Source organism: Cnephaeus nilssonii (assembly GCF_951640355.1).
Source record: "Cnephaeus nilssonii genome assembly, chromosome: 1".
In the NCBI taxonomy this organism is placed as follows: Eukaryota; Metazoa; Chordata; class Mammalia; order Chiroptera; family Vespertilionidae; genus Cnephaeus; species Cnephaeus nilssonii.
In genome coordinates this window covers 25,210,704-25,230,716 of record NC_137072.1, presented here as the reverse complement: position 1 = coordinate 25,230,716, position 20,013 = coordinate 25,210,704, and the positions used below count along the sequence as shown (strand labels likewise).

At 38.4% G+C, this 20,013-nt stretch overlaps 1 protein-coding gene across 1 annotated transcript in view; it reads left to right on the top strand.

Annotated features, from left to right (window-relative positions):
• MRC1 (mannose receptor C-type 1) overlaps positions 1-20,013 on the top strand; it is a 97,998-nt gene that overhangs the window by 64,209 nt on the left and 13,776 nt on the right. Inside the window, exons 18-26 of the mRNA XM_079795350.1 lie at positions 883-950; positions 2,373-2,473; positions 3,899-4,041; positions 4,429-4,543; positions 8,725-8,891; positions 10,860-10,962; positions 14,150-14,382; positions 17,194-17,359; positions 18,445-18,594. Of these exons, the coding sequence (XP_079651476.1) occupies positions 883-950; positions 2,373-2,473; positions 3,899-4,041; positions 4,429-4,543; positions 8,725-8,891; positions 10,860-10,962; positions 14,150-14,382; positions 17,194-17,359; positions 18,445-18,594 (1,246 nt within the window). The remainder of the gene's footprint in view (positions 1-882; positions 951-2,372; positions 2,474-3,898; positions 4,042-4,428; positions 4,544-8,724; positions 8,892-10,859; positions 10,963-14,149; positions 14,383-17,193; positions 17,360-18,444; positions 18,595-20,013) is intronic.

Sequence of the window (20,013 nt, the reverse complement as noted above, 5' to 3'; positions counted from 1 at the left end):
TAAGGTCAGGGTAAAGACATAAATGTGGGGATGTTGGCCATGATAGAAATGAATGACCTGTTGCTTCAATATTCAGTGAAGAATTACAGAAACCCTTTGTAGTCTGGGCTTTGTGGGGATTCATACTTCATGGCTTTGAGTTCACTAATTTGATTTTCAAAGATTGTAATATCTAACTAGTTGTTTATATCAATTCTTTGTGTATAGTGCAGGTTGATTATTAATTTAAAAATCTATTTTAGTTGAACCAAATTGTTGGTTAATAGATAGTACAGCTTGATTATTCATATAAAAATCTTTCTTGTCAGCTAAGAGTGAAGGTGTAATTTGTTTTTTCTAAGAGTTCTTGGTTCAATCTTTCTCTTTAAAAATCTTCATGGCATCTTTGTGTTTTGCCAGAAAAAGGATAGGAAAGAGAGCAGGAAAAAAGTTGAACAGTAATGAGAAATAAAGATTTATTTGATTACAAAGGTAGTAAGAGTGTAGTCTGACTTATCTTCATCTTTATAGATATACTTTGGTTTGAAATTATCTAATATTGCACAAAAATATGCATGGATCAAGAAGTCTTTCCTTAGACACATAATCCTAAATTGTGACTTTGTTTAACAGATGGCCTTCAAACAACCTAATTACTATAGACATTCAACATTATAGAGCTACTTTAGATATTTGCTTTATAAATGCAAATTGTTATATAATGTGCATATTTTTCTTTTTCTTTTTATGAAAAACATAACATTGAATATACCACAAAATTTCTACATGAATTTCTTCCTTAGAAGTCCCAAATAGACTGCTTCATTAATGTATAAGTTTTATTTAAGAATCTGCCTATTATGTAAATATAAATTGAACTATATGTAAACTTCCGTGTTTTAGGTAAACAGGATGGATGTACAGCCAGCATATTTTATTGGTCTATTGATCAGCTTGGATAAAAAGTTTTCGTAAGTAAATAAAAATAAAACAATTTTGCTTAAGCTAGTGATCGGATAAACACCTAAGTTATTTTGAGGATTTTATTTTGCTGCATGCATTTTTAAAAACCACCAGGGTTCTTTACCTTAAAAGCATCTTTCATAAAACCAAAAAGAATGAGAAATAATCCTGTTAAATGTTTTCAGCATTCTAGTTTTCGAATAACTCAAAATCTGATTTAATCTTGCAAAACTTGACCTGTCTTTGTTTTTGAATGCTGTCACCTGTTAGTAAATCACCTGCTAAGAAGATGTATTATATGCATACGAACACGGAATTTATTTTAAAAATTACAGTTTCCACTGGGATGCCTTGGCACACAGAACCAAAGGGTCCTTTTATGTCCCTCCATTCACTGCTTTAACATCACAACTTTGAAAAACTGTGTTAACTGCAGGAGATGCTTTCCTTTCCAAGAAATGACTCTACTGTTTTCCATAGGGAACAGGGGCCAGGAAAGCTGTGGGAGGGAGGAAATTAGGAAGTTTGGGGGGTTTCTCTGCTTGTTCATTTATATGCATGTTCTCCTAAATTTGAAGAGCAGATATGTCTTCCTGGCTCATGCACAGAAAGATGTTTTAGTCACATATGTTCCCTCTGGCTATTAACTGCCATTTTTGTGGAATGAGACCTAAGCTCACACTCATTATTTTTAAAGATCAGAAGTGTTTGAAGCTCTTTTGGATAGGCATGAGAGATCTCTTCAATGATCTCTTGGTCCTTTTCCTGCTAAATGTCTCTGGATTCCTATAATTTATTAAAACAAATATTGGTCCATATAACAAGAAAATCCAGAGAAAACGTGAAATTTAGAGAATGGGCTTCATAAGCATCTCTATATTCTCAGCCTCTCTGTGGTTGTGTTTTGTGGCAACGATGCCCAAGAAGTATTATGGGAGGTGAATCAGGAAGCGGGCTCTCACCAGACACCAAATCTGCCAGAGCTTTGATCTTGGACTTTCAGCCTCCAGACTGCGAGAAATAAATTTTTGTTTATTAAAAAACAAAGTATTCTGGGAGGATTTTTGCTCTGACCCACTTCCAAAGTAATGGGCATCTCCATTTCTTCTCCCATTTCAAGGCTAAAGCCAGCGTCTTCCAGGGAGGGCAAAGAAAGCAAAGTAGCCAAGGCATCCGGTTGCTCCAGGAGCACAATGCACCAGAAGCACCAACCACCTTTGGGGTTTTCCTGCTAGTCTCTCCAGAACCTCTCTCTAGAACCCTCTGTCTGGAACCCTCTCTCTAGAACTGCTCTCTAGAGTCCTCATCTCTATCAGCTTAGGATCCTGTGATTCCTTCATCTTGATTGACTTGCCTGTTCACACCACTAGGCTGTAGCCAGTTATTCTAATGATTGGACTGTTATTAAATTCCTGCATTTTGTTTTCCAGTTGGATGGATGGAAGCAAGGTGAATTTTGTGGCTTGGGCCCCAGGTGAACCCAATTTCGCAAATGACGATGAAAACTGTGTAGTCATGTATTCAAATTCAGGTAGACAATATACATATCTTGAGTTTGGCTTGTGGTGTGATGTGTCATTTGCTATACCTCCTTTGGCTAAAAGTAGGAGGTTGTGCAATTAAGTCAGATAGAAGAGAGAATAAAGGAGAGTTCTAATTTTAGCCACCTAATAATCGAATTTATAAAGGTAAGGGATGCTTAACATTTATTCTATTAAATTACACAATCATCTCACTTCTCTTTTTATGAAATATTTTTTTATGTTCTGACTTGAAGAAAATATCCAGAATGTTTATCTCCTTTAAACATCTCTCTCTCCAGTCTTTTTCTTCTAAATTGGAATAAAGATAGAACCTATCTGTTGAGAAAATTAAACAAGATAATACTTCTAAAACACTAAATAAATGTTTGGTATATAGAAAGTTTGTTATAACATTTTTACCATTTGCTATAACTGGCTACGTATATCTGTAATTCCAAGTGTGTACATGGCTCATAGGAAGCTCTTTATAAATTTGAACTAGTTCAAGTGAAAGAGTGAAAGGATATTGCATTGGCTTTTTGAGTCACTAGCATTAATTAAAGTTTGATTGTAGTCTAAACCACTTTTGAGAACTCTTCATATGTGTGTGTGTGTATATATATACACACATACTAGAGGCCCAGTGCACGAAATTCGTGCAAGGGTGGGGGGAGGGTTGTCCCTCAGCCCAGCTTGCATTGTCTCCAATCTGGGAGATCCCTCTCACAATCCAGGACTGCAGGCTCCCAACTGCTCACCTGCCTCTGCCTGATTGCCCCTAACCACTTCTGTCTGCCAGCCTAACCACTCCCCTGCCAGCCTGATTGACACCTAACTGCTCCTGATTGCCCCTAACCACTTCTGTCACCCCCTAACCACTCCCCTGCCAGCCTGATTGACACCTAACTGCTCCCCGGCTGGCCCAATTGCCCCTAACTGCCCTCCCCTGCCGGCCTGGTCACTCCTAACTGCCCTCACCTGCAAGTTTGGTTGGCCCCAAATGCCCTCCCCTGCTGGTCTGGTCACCCCTAACTACCCTCCCCTGCAGGCCTGGCCTCCCCCAACTGCCCTCCCTTGCAGGCCTGCCCCCCCCAACTGCCCTCCCCTGAAGGCCTGGTCCCCCCCAACTTCCCTCCTCTGCCGGCCATCTTGTGGCAGCCATCTTGTGTCCACATGTGGGCAGCCATCTTTGACCATATGGGGGTGGGCATCTTGTGTCTTAGAGTGACAGTCAATTTGCATATTACTCTTTTATTAGATAGGATATGTGTATGTGTGTGTGTATATATATATATACACACATACACACACATATATATACATACTTGTGTGTGTGTATACATATATATGTATATATGTATATATATATTTATAGACATGCATTTTGCATATTAAACATGCAAATCTGATTTAACTATTTTGTTCTTTGCCAGGGCATTGGAATGACATTAATTGTGGTTATCCAAATCCCTTCATCTGCCAGCGACATAACAGTAGCATCAATGCCACCGTTATTCCTACCGTGACCCCAGCCCCAGGAGGTTGTAAGGAAGGTTGGAGTTTCTACAACAACAAGGTAAGAAAGAAATGAGTTGCAATCTTGACACTGATTCTTATATGGAGAGTGGTAATGCAAATCTTTCAGCTTAAAGTTAACTTTTGCTTTACTTCATCATTTTAGAAAATTTTTGGTAAGAATTGATGGAGATTCCTATGTCAAATTCTTTACAGAAATTAAGAGTATACATGAATATATTAACCAAATTGTTGTACCCTTTGTCCAAAAAGAGAAAGGAGGTTTGCAAAAAAAAGCTTGTAATAAGACTTAATATTTTAGATCTCTATTTAGTTGTGAGGAAATTTATATTTAGTTTTAATCTTTATAAATAATTTTGATGCATTTCAGTAGACTTTTTACTAGTATCTTTAGTTAATCTCTGGATTTTTTCCTCTTTCATCCCAGTGTCTCAAAATCTTTGGATTTGTTGAACAAGAAAGAAAAACATGGCAAGAAGCACGAAAAGCTTGCATAGGATTTGGAGGAAATCTGGTATCCATACGCAATGAAAGAGAGCAAGGTATGTAGGCCATTGTACAATCAATTGTGCTTTTGGACATGTAATTTCTTCATGAAGTTATGGAATACTAGAGGCCCACTGCATGAAATTCATGCACTCAGGGGGATCCCTCAGCCTGGCCTGCACCCTCTCTCAGTCTGGGAGCCCCTGGGGAATGTGCGACTGAGGGCTTAGGCCCGCTCCCCGCCTAAACCAGCAGTTGGACATCCTTAGCGCTGCCGTGGAGGCAGGAGAGGCTCCTGCCACCGCCGCTGCTTTCGCCAGCCGTGAGCCCGGCTTCTGGCTGAGCGGCACTCCCCATGTGGGAGCGCACTGACCACCAGGGGGCAGCTCCTGTGTTGAGCGCCTGCCCCCTGGTGGTCAGTGCATGTCATAGCGACTGGTTGTTCTTCCATTTGGTTGATTTGCATGTTAGCCTTTTATTATATAGGATTGTGATTGTAAATGAGTTTGTGGTTTTCAAAAGGAAAATGTAGAAAGGGGAAAAAATCAAGCCCATAGTGAAAACTATTTTATTTTATTCAGTTGTAGGCACCATGCTGGACATCTATATATATAAAAGCCTAAGTGACTATTATGACCAGACAGCCAGATGACCAGCCAGTAGCTATGATATTCACTGACCACAGGGGGCAGACGCTCAACACAGGAGCTGCCTCCTCGTGGTCAGTGCGCTTCCACAGCCAATCTCCCGTGGCCGGGCAACCTCCCGGGGTCCCTCCCCCTGGCTGGCCCTGATCGGCCCCATTTGGGACTGGGTGAGACGGACCCGATTGGCCCTGATCGCTGGCTAGGGCCCCCTGATCCCACCCCACCCATGCATGAATTCATGCAGCAGACCTCTAGTTTTGCATATAAAGTTCCTCTTCATTGTCAGAACAACTCTGTAAAGCAGGTATCACTATCCCACTTTGTGAGTGGGAAAGTGGTGTTCAGAGAGCCTGGAATCAGGAGCTTGCTGAGTAAACAATAGGGTTGGGAATCAAGCTGGGTATCCCAGTTTACATCCCATTCTGTTCCCACCAAACCAGCTTGCTCCCCAAAGAGGCAAAGAAAAACAGAGTCATTCTAGCAGTAAATGAGAAATTGCTGATTTCCCATTTACTGCTTTTCTAGTCATTTTACCATGTAACTTATAATACAATAAAATTGATTTTTTAATATAAACTTTGAACAAATTGAGAAATGCATTTTGATAAAATATAAGGATAAGCCAGAGCTCTGAAGAAGAGCACTGAAAGAGAAAACATACCCTAACCATATAGCAGGTTGTAAAATCACTGCTCTCAGATGAAAGGTGCTTGACCACTTCTGCATGGACTTCTCCGAGCCACCTTATCTGAAATAGATATGAGGTTGAATTTGTGACTTGCCTCTTTAAGGAGGATGTTGACCAGCTGTAGGCTATTCAGATGAAAGTGGCTAAACTGCTGAACAGTTGGAAACTACAGCAAGTAGCAAGTGAGGAATGTTTGAGAGGCACCTAGAAAAGAGAGGATGGGCTTTTCAAGGATCATCCTATGTGGTTCCAGAAGGAAGGCCTAGAACCGTGGTCGGCAAACTGCGGCTCTCGAGCCACATGCGGCTCTTTGGCCCCTTGAGTGTGGCTCTTCCACAAAACGCCATGGCCTGGGCGAGTCTATTTTGAAGAAGTGGCGTTAGAAGAAGTTTAAGTTTAAAATATTTGGCTCTCAAAAGAAATTTCAATCATTGTACTGTTGATATTTGGCTCTGTTGACTAATGAGTTTGCCAACCACTGGACTAGTACATAGTGTGGAAGATGCTCAATAAATGTTTGTTGTACAAATGAATTGATGCAATGTTGTAGGTGAGAGATGCGGTCTGGGTAATTTCTAAGTTCCTTTTTGGTTCCAAGATTCTTTGATGTCTAAAATCACATTCTGGATAAATGGTATTATCTCAAAAAATACAAGAAAAAAGAAAGACACTAGACCCTGTATGGTACTCTCCCAAATGTTCATTTGCTCCGTCAATGTGCTGTCTGCTCTCTTGGAACACATTGTATGCTAAATCAACCACACTTTCACTGAGCACTTTCGACAAGTTCAGTAACTTGCCAGACGCTAAAGCAAGAGGGTCAAACCATAGCATACTAGTACAATAAAAAAATTGTAAGAATATAATATCCACATTTCTCTAACTAGCCTACCACATTTTGGGCTTTGCTACCCAGCAGAGGAACACAATAATTGATCCCTCTCTTAACCACAAAGGGCTGATTCCTGGCATAACAAAATTAGAACCTGGGTAATAGAGATGTGCAGAAGGAAACAATTTTCACATAAAATAACATTATTCCTGGCAAAACAGGCACACGTTGTTGAATTCTTATTGTGGTTTTTGGCAGAAAAAAAAGTCAGTGCTGAAATATTGGCAGTAGAGCTTTTCCACATTTAATTTTGAGTTGGGGATAGGGTAAAAGTTATGATCTTCTTTAGGAAATAAAACTAAAATCAATAACTACCCATGCTCTTCTCTCTCTCTCTCTCTCTGAAAAAATGTTAGAAGACAAAACAATTTTTTTAACCTTTAGTTAATTGAAAAATAGACACATCCCTGAGCATCCACTACTCTGCAAAAGAGTAATCACGGAGCAATGGGCTTTCCATGGAATTATTTATTTATTTATTTATTTATTTATTTATTTATTTTTAACATTAGCACTCTTTTATTTATTTATTTTTTTTTAAAAAATATATTTTATTGAGTTTTTACAGAGAGGAAGAGAAAGGGATAGAGAGCCAGAAACATCGATGAGAGAGAAACATCGATCAGCCGCCTCCTGCACACTCCCCACTGGGGATGTGCCCGCAACCAAGGTACATGCCCTTGACCGGAATCGAACCCGGGACCTCCCAGTCCGCAGGCTGACGCTCTATCCACTGAGCCAAACCGGTTTCGGCACATTAGCACTCTTTTAAAAATTTATTGATTTTTTACAGAGAGGAAGGGAGAGGGATAGAGAGTTAGAAACATTGATGAGATTCTATCAGCTGCCTCTTGCACACCCCCTACTGGGGATGTGCCCACAACCAAGGGACATGCCCTTGACTGGAATCGAACCTGGGACCCTTCAGTCCACAGGCCGACTCTCTATCCACTGAGCCAAACCGGTTAGGGTAGAATTGTTCGTTCCTGAATAAACAGATAATTGTGTCTGTGCAGGCTTCTCTGTATTTTGCATTTTCTATTAGTAACTTTAGTGCTTAGTCATTCAGTTTTCCATTTGCACTCGGGAGTCGTGTTTGCACATAAATATTTAGAAATTGTTGTTCTGTGGAATTGATGCTTATCCGCCTAGGCACCCACAGGTGCCGGCAGGTGTTTCTGGCCCAGAAGATAGCTGCTGTGGGAAACATGGGGAGGGCCTCAAGGAGGCGGGAGGGGCGCATGCACATTTAAGCCTTTTACTGCTTCTGGATATTTTCCACCATCCCCTCTGCCACGGGATTGGTAAGGATTCAAGAAGCCATGTTTGTTCTACATTCTTGGAATTTTTCTAGATCTCTCTTAATAATGTGAGTGCTTAGCATCAGGGTGCCTCTGGGTCCAAGCACACTCACTGGACAGCTGCTGACCCCTAGGAGTTGGCTGCCCAGGGGGAGTTCCAGGTGGGCAGCTCTTTTGGTTTGGCAAACTGGTGTGATCATTTGACAGTCTAAAGTATCTTGTTTTGATAAATAGTGTTCATTGAAAAAACTTTTCTGGATGAAGAGCCCTCTCTGCCCCTCGTTGTTCTAATCAGATTATTTTGTTTCTAGAATCAGGTTGTCTGCTAACTCAGCATGACTGGGCATGAGTTAGAAAAATGTACCTTTTCCACAGGCTTGTCGGCAGCTGCAACGCAGATCGGGGTGTGGGGCAGACTTTAGGCTCCCTTGTCCCAGGGCCCTTGGGCAGAGCACAACCTGTACAACCGTCTGTAGTGGCCCAGATAAAACCTAGACTTCTATTGTACGAAACTTTTTAAAGTCCCGAGCTGAAGCAATAACACAATGCAAGGTTAGGATGTGTGTGTTTTCATGCTATGTGCTTTTAAATAATAATAGAGACATTGATCACATGCTTGATATTTTTAAATTAATGTATTTTGAATATTTTCCATATTTTCAGTATTTCCCCCCGAAGTTACAAATTATCGTGTGATACTTTCTTTCAGCATTTATTACCTATCATATGAAAGATTCCACTTTTAATGCCTGGACTGGGCTGAATGATGTCAATTCAGAGCATACTTTCCTTTGGACGGATGGGCGAGGAGTTCACTACACCAACTGGGGAAAAGGATATCCTGGCGGAAGAAGGAGCAGTCTTTCATATGAAGATGTAAATATCACTTCCAAGTCACCTCTCTACGCCCTATCAGTTTGTTTAAAGTCATCATATTTGCGATTAATCTGCGAAAAATCAACCAGAGTGCTTCGTGGTCTGATTCATTCTTGCAGATCTGAACTGTTTCAGACTAAGCCAGCCTTGAAAGAAGGGGTACAGATTCAGCTAAGAACTCTTCAGTGTGGGGGTGGAAAAGCCAGCTCCATGGTGGGCCTAGGTGGTAGGCAGGAGGGAACTGGGACCCAGCGTTATCAGCTGCCCCTAAACTCCTGAAGCTGTTGAAGTGTTTGGGGTGTAGTCTGGAAGCTACTACTACTTCTAAAGATGTCCTCCTCCTCCCCATCATCATTACTGAGCGAATGTTTGTAGAATGCCAAACGCTGTGCTAAGGGCTTTAGTACATTAACCTAAGAGACAGATGATTGCTTCTTTATTTTACTACTTTTAATCTCATATCATCGAACTGTCAACTAATCAGTGTTAAACACCGTGCTGAGCATTGTGAAAAACATTAAGATTTTGTTCTTAAAGAAGCTCACACTGAAGCTAGACCACACGTATTATATAAGAAAGAAGACAGCAAAGAAATGAAAGTGCATAACTAGCACCAGCTGTAAAGCATGTAGTAGTTCGGAGGAAAGGAAGTTACTATCGGATGGAGTGGTTTAATTAGTCAACACTCACCCGTGGAGCCCTTCACTGGGTGGAGGGAAGGAATATGAGAAAGAATCGCTAGGGGTCGTTTTCTCGAGAAGTTTAAAACAGAATGGCGAGGGGCACTTGGTAGGAGGATGGGGAAGCCCCTGTTCGGTGGGCAAGGTGAGTAAAGTCTTCCAGAGAAAAGCACAAGGTAGGTTTGTTCAGGAATAATTGGTTTTGGATGTAGCAGGGGTTTTGTACAAAAAAGAAATAGGAGTAAGCTTTGGAAGGTGAAAAACAGAATTTAGAGAAATTTAGATGCCCTGTGAAAGGCTTGAGCAGGAAACTGATCTGATCAAAATGACTTCTTTATGAGAATTAATTTGCAGAGTGGGTACATTTTGGTGATGGGTAAGGGATTTTCTGTGGAGAAGTTCTTTGACTCCTCTTTACGTTAATGAGGCCTGAAAACTTCCTGGAGAAATTAAAGTAGAACGGAATGAGATAGATTTTGCTTAGCAAGATTTCAGAGACAGGAGGTGAATTTCATGTAAAGCAAAAAAATAAACAACAAACACATTTATTATTGTACAAGTGTTTTTAGAACAAGGAAAAGCAGAAACAACAGAAAGAAACAAAATCAGTAATCTCACCCTTTAGTTAAAAAGCATTGTTACTTTTTGTTGATTTTATTCCTAGACTTGTTCTTAGAGTGTCTAAAAATTTATATTTCAAAAAAAGGAACCAAAACCCATGTATGGTGATGTTACAGTTTCAGGACTTGAAAAATGGAAAGATGAAATACAGTTTGATAAAGAGATGGGAAGAGAACTTTCCATATGCATTTTGTGGTGGAAACATGCTTATTGTATACAGGTTTTTAGGACTACATCAGAGATTCTGAATTAGGACGATGGAAGATACATACAGAAGGGAGATGGGGATGAGGGAAGAACCTTTGAAATATAGGATTGGGGGTTCCTAACTGTCAAGACTCTTGGGATAGTGAGGTTGGAGGCAGGGAGGTGGAGAAGACCATCGTAGCTGTGTTGGCTGTGGATATAGAAATTAATGAAATTTCTGATAGCAGAGTTTCTCAGAACTATATCCAAAATTTATCAAACTCTTTTTGGTTTTCATTTAAATGGCCAGAGTTCATTGTGAGGGACCCACCTGGAAAGTTGGAGCAGTGCATGGAAAATAAGGATGAATTGAACTTGCTGTAAATGAATGAGGACAATCTTAAAATTTGGAATTTTGGCTTATTAATGAGTTGATTTAAATAATTGTCGATTCGCACTCTCCCCCTCCCTAAATATGCAGGCTGACTGTGTTGTTGTTATTGGAACGAAGTCCAAAGAGGCAGGAAAGTGGATGGACGACACCTGTGACAGTAAGCGAGGCTACATATGCCAGACACTTCCCGGTGAGTTCTACAGCCTCCCCACCTGTCAGAGCTGGAGCTTTTAAATACGTTTTTTATTTATTTATTTAAATATATATTTTATTGATTTTTTACAGAGAGGAAGAGAGAGGGATAGAGAGTTAGAAACATTGATGAGAGAGAAACATCGATCAGCTGCCTCCTGCACCCCCCCCACCGGGGATGTGCCCACAACCAAGGTACATGCCCTTGACCGGAATCGAACCTGGGACCCTTGAGTCCGCAGGCTGACGCTCTATCCACTGAGCCAAACCGGTTTCGGCTACTTTTTTTTTTTTTTTTTTAAATGACACCCTCATTTTTTTTCTGGTAACCTTAAACTGCTCTAAAAACTAAAGCCTTATTTTTAAAAAGGATCCCCTTACACACCGGCGGGTTTGATTCTTACTATAATCCGTGCATACCTGTGACAGATAAAATGGGTGATATTTTCTGTAAATCATGAGTGTGCCCTCTCATCCATTACCAGAAAGGTTTGTGCAGATTAAACATGAAGTTGAAACTCTTTCTAATTTTGCTAGAAACTTGGGATGTTTGCCTACTTGTACTTAAAAAAAAAGTCAGAATAAGAATATTCCATTTCAACTTGCATAATTTGATAAACATCGACACAAAACATAATATATACATATATGGTCTGTTTCTTAAAAAATGTAGCTACATGATTTGTGTTCCTTTTTTTCAGCTTAGAAAGCCTGTTAAATGAAAATAAAACAGAGTATGTGAATATTTACTGAGATTCAAGATTATGGTTGTATGCATCTTACTTTCTGGTGAAACTAGAATAAAAATGTCTAGCTACACAAGAAGAATGCCAGAAATTAAGAAAATCAACTAGAGATAAGGGTTGAAGTGGGGTCTGCTGTCATCCTAAGTACAGTTCTTGGGGGATCAGTTTGAGTTAGAAGGTACTTCTTCCAGAACTAAAATGTTTTTCTTCTTCCTGGGCAATCAGGGAACTAGTGCAGCTTCTGACTAACGCCGACAATGACTGAAAATCACTTCAGGCACTTGCTGATGATTGAAAAGTATTGCAGACATTCTAACCTTTATTAATCCCAAAGCCAGTCTCTTCCAGACTCCAAGTACCCATATATACCATGTGGCCGAGAAGAGAACTGTTTCAATGTCATTAAGAATTCTGTATGAGATTTAGATGTAAGCCCTGCCAAAAGTTACAGAAACTTTAAGCACTATGACATGTCATCTTTTTCGCTATTTTTAATAGTCTTCTATTTTTCACTCTTAATTAGTTTGTAAAATTGTGATTGCATCAGCTTTAAACTATCATTATATCATCATTTTTATTATATGAATGAAATTGAGGCAGCTATTGCATTAATGATTACAATTTAATTAAACAACTGTACTATTAAAGAAAAGGCCGTGCCACTTCTCTGCACTGTGCCCCACGGGACCAGAGTCTTAGGCCCAGAATTGCCAGCTGTGCCTCTGCTCTTTGGGCAGAGAGAAGAGGCTCCTTCTGGGAGTGAATGATGATTCACATGCTGACTTAAAATCTTTTTCTTCTTATTATAAATGTAAGTGATAGAGTATTTGCCAACAATGAAAATATTTTGAAGATTTAGGCTTAAAGAAAGGTGTTAAAGTATTAAAGTGAAAAGGCAGACCATAACATTTTATAGACTGTCAATTAGGCAAAACAAAACAGGACACGATGAACCCCCTTTTAAATAAAGACAATGAAAATAAGAATAGTGGCTATATTTGAATAGTGGGATTAGGATGATGTTTAGTGCCCTCATTTATCATATTTTTCAAAATCTCTCTATATGTAACATATACAAATATATGAATAAAAATATAAAATACATGTAAACAAAAAACTATTTAAAATACATATGTTCTCTGTTGAAAATTTATAAAATACAAAAAATATAAAGAAGAGAAAATATTGCCCACAATCTAACCTCTCAATATTTTCGTTTTTTTAAAATAAGTTTTTCATAAAGAAGCAAATTGGACAGACGAGCTAAGTTGCCTAGTTATTGTTGTTGTTGTTTTTCTCTATCTCAAGCTTCATTTTCTACTTTCCGTGGTCCAAAAATTTCCCAGCAACGTTTAAGACAAACCCAAGCTGGGCAATGTAACATTTTAAGGACCCTGGCCTAGGTCTCTTGGTTTAATGACATTCTACCAACACAAGGTGGCAGCAACAGCAGAAGAAAGAGAAAGCTGCCGCCACCTGCTGAATTGGAGTTGATTATGTTGCCTTCCCAGCATAATCAAAAGGAAGTTTGGCATTTATGTAGTGGCAGAACAAGGCAGATGGTGGGTTTGGCTCATATACAGTGGAATAGGCAGAAAAGTGGCCAAGACAAAATCGGTAGGCAAGGTTATCTAGAACCCTAGACCAGAGGTTGGCAAGCTTTTCATGTAAAGAAACAAATTGTAAATATTTTAGGCTTTGCAGGACACACAATCTCAACTGCAACTACTCAACTCTGGAGATTGAAGAGGAAAGCTCAGAAAGCCAAAATGATTCTGACTTAAAAGGGCTCCAGTCCCTGAGTCGTTTTGGATAAGAGGTGGGCTGCCTGGTGAAGGGCACAGGAAGTCAGGAGCAGGGACAGCTTGATCCTGAGATCCAGGGTAAATGAACCAGGCACTCATGGATGGCTTTATTCCAGAACTTACACCTGTCTCTTGAAGGTGTGTTACTCACAGGAGGGCTCACTGAGATACAAATAGATGCAAATTCATGGATAGAGTGGAACAGATGGGGGAGGGAGAGGAAGACTGTTCTTGACCTTGACATTTGACCCACATGGAAAAATAAAGATTAGGAATGATAGGGTGATAGATGTTCTTTAATTGGTGGGATGAAACTGTGCCATTTATTTCACCCAGATACTATATCTCATTCAATTTGCTAGCTTTTTTTTTTATAATTTAGAAACATGACTATATAATTACCTTAATATTCTAAATACAGTTTGGAAATTATTTAATTCAATCAGGCACACTGACTAAAAATAGAGCTTTGTTTTAGGTATGAAATGGCTCCTGAAAATATTTTTAACACCCGATGGTTTGGATTTGTGCAATTGCGATTGTTTTATGATGTATGAAATATAGTAGATGTGTATTGATGGCACTCAAGTAATGTTTATTGATAATACTAATGAAAATAATCTTTGTACTCCAGACTCTTCCTTGCCTAATTCTCCAGCAACAGTTCCAACAGATGGCTTTATTAAGTATGGTGAAAGTAGCTATTCTCTCATGAAGTTAAAGTTACAATGGCATGAAGCAGAAAGTTACTGCAAGCTTCACACTTCTCTCATGGCTAGCATTCTAGATCCCTATACTGATGCATTCGCATGGATGCAAATGCAAACATTTAATGAACCTGTGTGGATTGGCCTGAACAGTAACTTGGTAAGATGTGGACACATGTTTGACTTGACATGATTGATAAATTGTGATAGAATATGATTGTCATTCTAAGGATCTTGTTAAACACTTGCTATGTATAAGAAACTGTGCCGGGGTATATGAATAATATTAATATGAACAAGACCCAGTCTTTCAAATATACAGTGCCTTCAAGGATCTAGTAAGCTAGTGATGTATGTCGGAAATCAAACAAAGACTTACCTAACTTATATTAACTCTTATATTGCTTTTAAAATTTATTTTGACTTATAGTTGACATAAAATATTATATTAGTTTCAGGTGTACAACATAGTGATTTAACATTTATATATACCTTGCAGAGTGATCACCACAATAAGTCTAGTAACCATTTGTTATTGTACGAAGTTATTAGAATATTGACTCTACCCCCTATGCTGTACATTACATCCCTGTGACTCATCTACTAATGGGAAGTTTACACTTCTTAATTCCCTTCCCCTTTTTGTTCATCTCTGCATCCACTCCCCTCTGGCAGCCATCAGTTTTGTCACTGCTTCTGTGAGTTTATTTCTGGTTTTATATGTTTGTTTGTATTGTATGTTATATTACACATACAAGTAAGTGAAATTATATAGTATTTGTCTTTCTCTGACTTATCACACTTAGCATAATACCCTCTAGGTCTATCCATGTTGTTGCAAATGGTCTTTTCATGGATGAGTAATATTCTGTTGGATAATCTTCATTATCCACTCATCTATTGATGGACAACTCTCCTGTTGCTTTTTAATTTGCTTTTAAAATTAAATTCTGCAGCTAAACAGTTTTATTTATTAATTTGGGTCGTGATGACAGCTATGGCATGGGAATTAAGAAAGCAGGTAAGGGGTATCATTCCTGGGTGATCAGGATACTTTTTATCTTTTGGGGCAAGCCATTCCAGAGTTGTTTTCAGTCCTGAAGTTGTGGAGCTTCCATCCACGTGTAAGAACTATCATTGCAGTCAATTCCCTGTGTTCCATGTTGGCAGAGAATAGGGTGGAGTGAGAGAGGAGCCACAGAACTAAGAATGGTGATGGAATTGCCAAAACATTCTCAAAATGAGTTGTTTCTGATGCCCTGTGATCCACCTACCCTCCGTCCATACATCTATTCATTTAGCTAGTCAACCAGCAAAACTTCCTAGTGGAAGAGCCAGAGGTGTCAAGAAGTAATTAAGAGATACTACATGAAGAGTCAAAGAGAGGTTATAAAAATGTTTCAATAGGAGAGAAAAGGGGTCAATTAGCCATGAGAGAGGACCAGGAGCATTTCTCAGAAAAAGTAAAACGTAGTGTGGGATGTGAAACATAAGGGAGGAGTACCAAAAAGAGAGAAAAAGATAGAAGGGCATAACATTGGAAAGTAGGTTGGTGTCAGATTTTGTAGAGCTTCTAATGCCATGAGGCAGAGATTAAAATTTATGCTTCATGCCATGGGTACTTCCCAAGTAGGGAAGTGAATATTTAAAAGTAAGTAGTTCCATAATGATTTCTGTTATTAAACTTAGCAAGGCATTTTTATGTCTGTGTTGACTATTTTAGTAGTTAATTCGTTTGATAATTCATTCATTTTCTTCTCACAGATGTAGACATAATTCTCTTAGGAGAATTTTATTTGTTTTTAGAAAGATTAAATGGCTTTCTACTATACAAGTATTTATAACTAAAACATACTATTGTTTTTCTTACATCTATGGAGTTAATGATTATATAAGCACTAGAGGCCCGATGCATGAAATTTGTGCAAGAGTAGGCCTTCCTTCCCCCGCTGCTGGCACCAGCTTCCCTCTGGCACCCGGGACCCGGGCTTCCCTCGCAGCCTCTGCTTCATCAGGAAGGTCGTCCAGAAGGACATCCAGAAGGATAGGACGTCTTGTCTAATTAGCATATTACACTTTTGTTATTATAGATTATTTGATTAAACATGGTAGAATACTACAAAATTCTAACTTGAGATAACACAGGCTTTTGATTTGTTCATTAAATCTATCATAATTGCCTTGGTAAATTAAATAATGCATTCAGAAATGGGACGATTGTTTGAATTGTTTAAAAATTCTATTTTCTCTGGTTAATGTTATATACCATGTATTCTTAGGCATTACATATGAAATCTCTTTTAGACGGTTAAAAGGATTATTGATAAGTAATGTTTTTCATGTTATCAATTAACTTTTATGTGGCCATGAATTTGGCTAAATTTAATAAGAAAGTAAGTGTGCAAATTGAATAAAACAGTTAGCTTTTAAAAAACGCCATCATGACCAGTTATAGTTGAAAGACCACATAACTGGAAGGCAAGACCTACGTCCCTCTATTCTTTATTCCTAGGGCCTTGCCACGTCATTTGTCACTGGCCTATTTTAACAGCCGAACAATGAGATGAGAAGAAATGTTTCTTTCCAGGGTCCATGAGTTTAATGAAAATTACTTAAGTTTTATTAATATTTTAATGGTGATATAATAAATATTTTATTTGTTCAGGAGATAAAACTTTTGTTTGGCACTGAAAGCTTACAAACAAGAAGAATTTCACAGAATATGACTTAACTTTTTAAGTCAGTTTTTTAAATTATCTTCCAAATATGTATTTATTGTTGCCTTCTTTTTAAGAAGGGCTGCATTTACTGAATTTGAGTGGGTAGAAATGATTCATGTTGTTTTTTAAAATTCCTAAATGTCGAAAGCTCTTTGTAATATCATAGTCTTAAATATACTCTTCACTTGGTTCTTCTGATACTTTCTAAATCAAGCAAGACTTCACATTAATGGTTGTTTTTGTTCTTGCAGACCAATGGTGAATACAATTGGATTGATAAATGGAGGGTGAGGTATACTAATTGGGCTACTGATGAGCCCAAACTGAAAACAGCATGTGTTTATATGGATCTTGATGGCTACTGGAAGACAGCACATTGCAATGAAAGTTTTTATTTTCTCTGCAAAAGATCAGATGGTAATTGAATACCCAAAAACAATATAGGGATTTTCAATTTTCTCAATAAGCTAATATATAACACTGTTGATATTATTAAACTGTAACATGTCTTGGATAGCTTAAGAATAAGATAAAACATATTCCTTTACCTAACAAAAGACTGACTTGGTAATAAACAAATGTACATAGATCAAAACAGTGGAGATAGAAATTTCCTTCATTGCAAGAGTTTATTTGCTCTTTATAAATTTCTGAAATCTTATTGAGATATTTTTCTGAATCTATGTCACATTCCCTAGGAAATTGATTACTTTGATGTTGATAACCTGTAGATTCATCAGTCAGTGATATTACGGTGATAGGTCCTAGAATGCAGTCTTAGAATTGGATAAAGGTGATAAAGTCCTATAGTTTTAACTATAGCACTTAGTTTTATCACAGATGTCAGTCATAGCTAAGAAGGGTTTACAGGGATGAGGATTCCCCCACCCCTCAAAAAAGAGTGTCTTGAAGGGAGACTGTCTTTGCAAATTAATTTTGGTGATTTTGTTCTTTGGAACTTAACATCTACTGTCTTATCAGTGTGATTGATTGCCACAATACCTTAGTACATTATTTTGAAATATATTTAAAATGAAAAAAAAAAAAGGTAAAAGAAAAAGAAAACCCAATAATAAAAATGGTAGATTCAAATGATTGGCATTAGAACTTAAAAAAAGATAATGATAGGGCCCTAGCTGGTTTTGCTCAGTGGATAGAGCATCGGCCTGCAGACTGAAGGGTCCAAGGTTTTATTCTGGTCAGGGGCATATGCCCGAGTTGCGGGCTCAATCTGCAGTGGCTCCTGTGCAGGAGGCAGATGATCAAAGATTCTCTCTCATCATTGATGTTTCTCTCTCTCTCTCTCTCTCTCTCTCTCTCTCTCTCTCTCTCTCTCTCTCTCTCTCTCTCCCTCTTCCTTCCTCTCTGAAACAAATTAAAAATATATATTAAAAAAATAAAAAATGATAGGTAATGAAATTTCCCATAGCTGCTAATATATTACTCTACAAACTACAGAAACTTCAGGTTGTACTTTATTTTGAATGTCTTTTTATTAACAGAAATCCCTGCCACTGAACCTCCACAACTGCCTGGAAGATGCCCGGAGTCAGACCACACAGCATGGATTCCTTTCCATGGTCACTGCTACTATATTGAGGCTTCATACACGAGGCACTGGGGCCAAGCATCTCTGGAATGTCTTCGAATGGGTAAGTGCCATATTTACTGTATGAAAATCCCACAGTCATCTATTCTGGATTACCATGATACAAGTAACATTGTACATTAAAAGCACAAGGAATGTAAAAATACATAATAATTTATATTGTAAAATACTTAATGATTTATATTGTAACAGAATGGTCAACATCATGCCCTCCCCCAAATGTAATTTCTAATATTGTAGCCTAATATACTAAACTGTTAGGATTCACATTCTCAGTTATTCAGAGTATTGTATTCATGTCCTATCACCAATAAGCTCAGGTTTCACAAGAACCATTTTGCTTTACCATTGACAGAAAAGCATTCATATCTGGGTATCTTATTTGTAAAGAAATGCAAAAGAAAACTCAGGTAGACATGACATAAGTGAATAAATTTCCCCTTGAAATAAAAATGTCAAATAAAGTTAATTTTTCAGGGTATGTCTAAAAATTCACTTAATTAAATTTCATTGAATATTTTATTTTTTTGTGGGTTTTTTTTTTTTTTTTTACTAAATTTTGATTATGCTCTAAATCAGTGTTCTTCATCCGACAATGGTGTGCAAGAATTGCAGCCTCATTTCCCTCAGGTCCATTCAAAAGTTAACCTTGACTTTTATGTTTATATTTTTCAGTTTTATTGAGATAAATTGACATAAAGTTATAATACATTTAAAGTGTACCACATGATAATTTGACATACATATATTGTGAGAGGACTTCCAGCATCAAATTAATTAATACATCATCACCTCACATATAGGGTGGGGGCAAAAGTAGGTCTACAGTTGTGAGTACATGAAACACAGAGTTTATACTTGTATTTATTTATTAACTAGAGGCCCGGTGCACAACATTCGTGCACTGGGTGGAGGGGGGGTCCCTCAGCCCAAGCTGTGCCCTCTCTCAGTCTGGGAGCCCTTGGGGGATGTTCAACTGGGGAGTGGGCCTAAGCTGGCCGTTGGACATCCTTAGCGCTGCCGTGAGCCCAGCTTCTGCTCCTTAGCCAGGCTTGCTGCTCCTTAGTGCTGCTGTGAGCTTGGCTTCTGGCTGAGCGGTGCTCCCCCTGTGGGAGCACACTGACTACCAGGAGGCAGCTCTTGCATTGAGCATCTTCCCCCTGGTGGTCAGTGCACGTCATAGCAACCAGTCGTTCTGACATTCGGTCAATTTGCATATTAGTCTTTTATTATATAGGATTATTGTATTATTTTCCATATGAACAACTCTAAATATACTTTTGTACCACACTGTATTTACTTTTTTTTTTCTTTTTTGGTGAGTTCTACTTAAGTTCTACTCTCTTTAACAAATTTAAATTATATGATACAATGTTATTAACTATAGTCACCATATTTTACATTAGATCCTTAGGCTTTATTCATCTTATAATTGGAAGTTGTACTCTTTACCAGCCTCTCC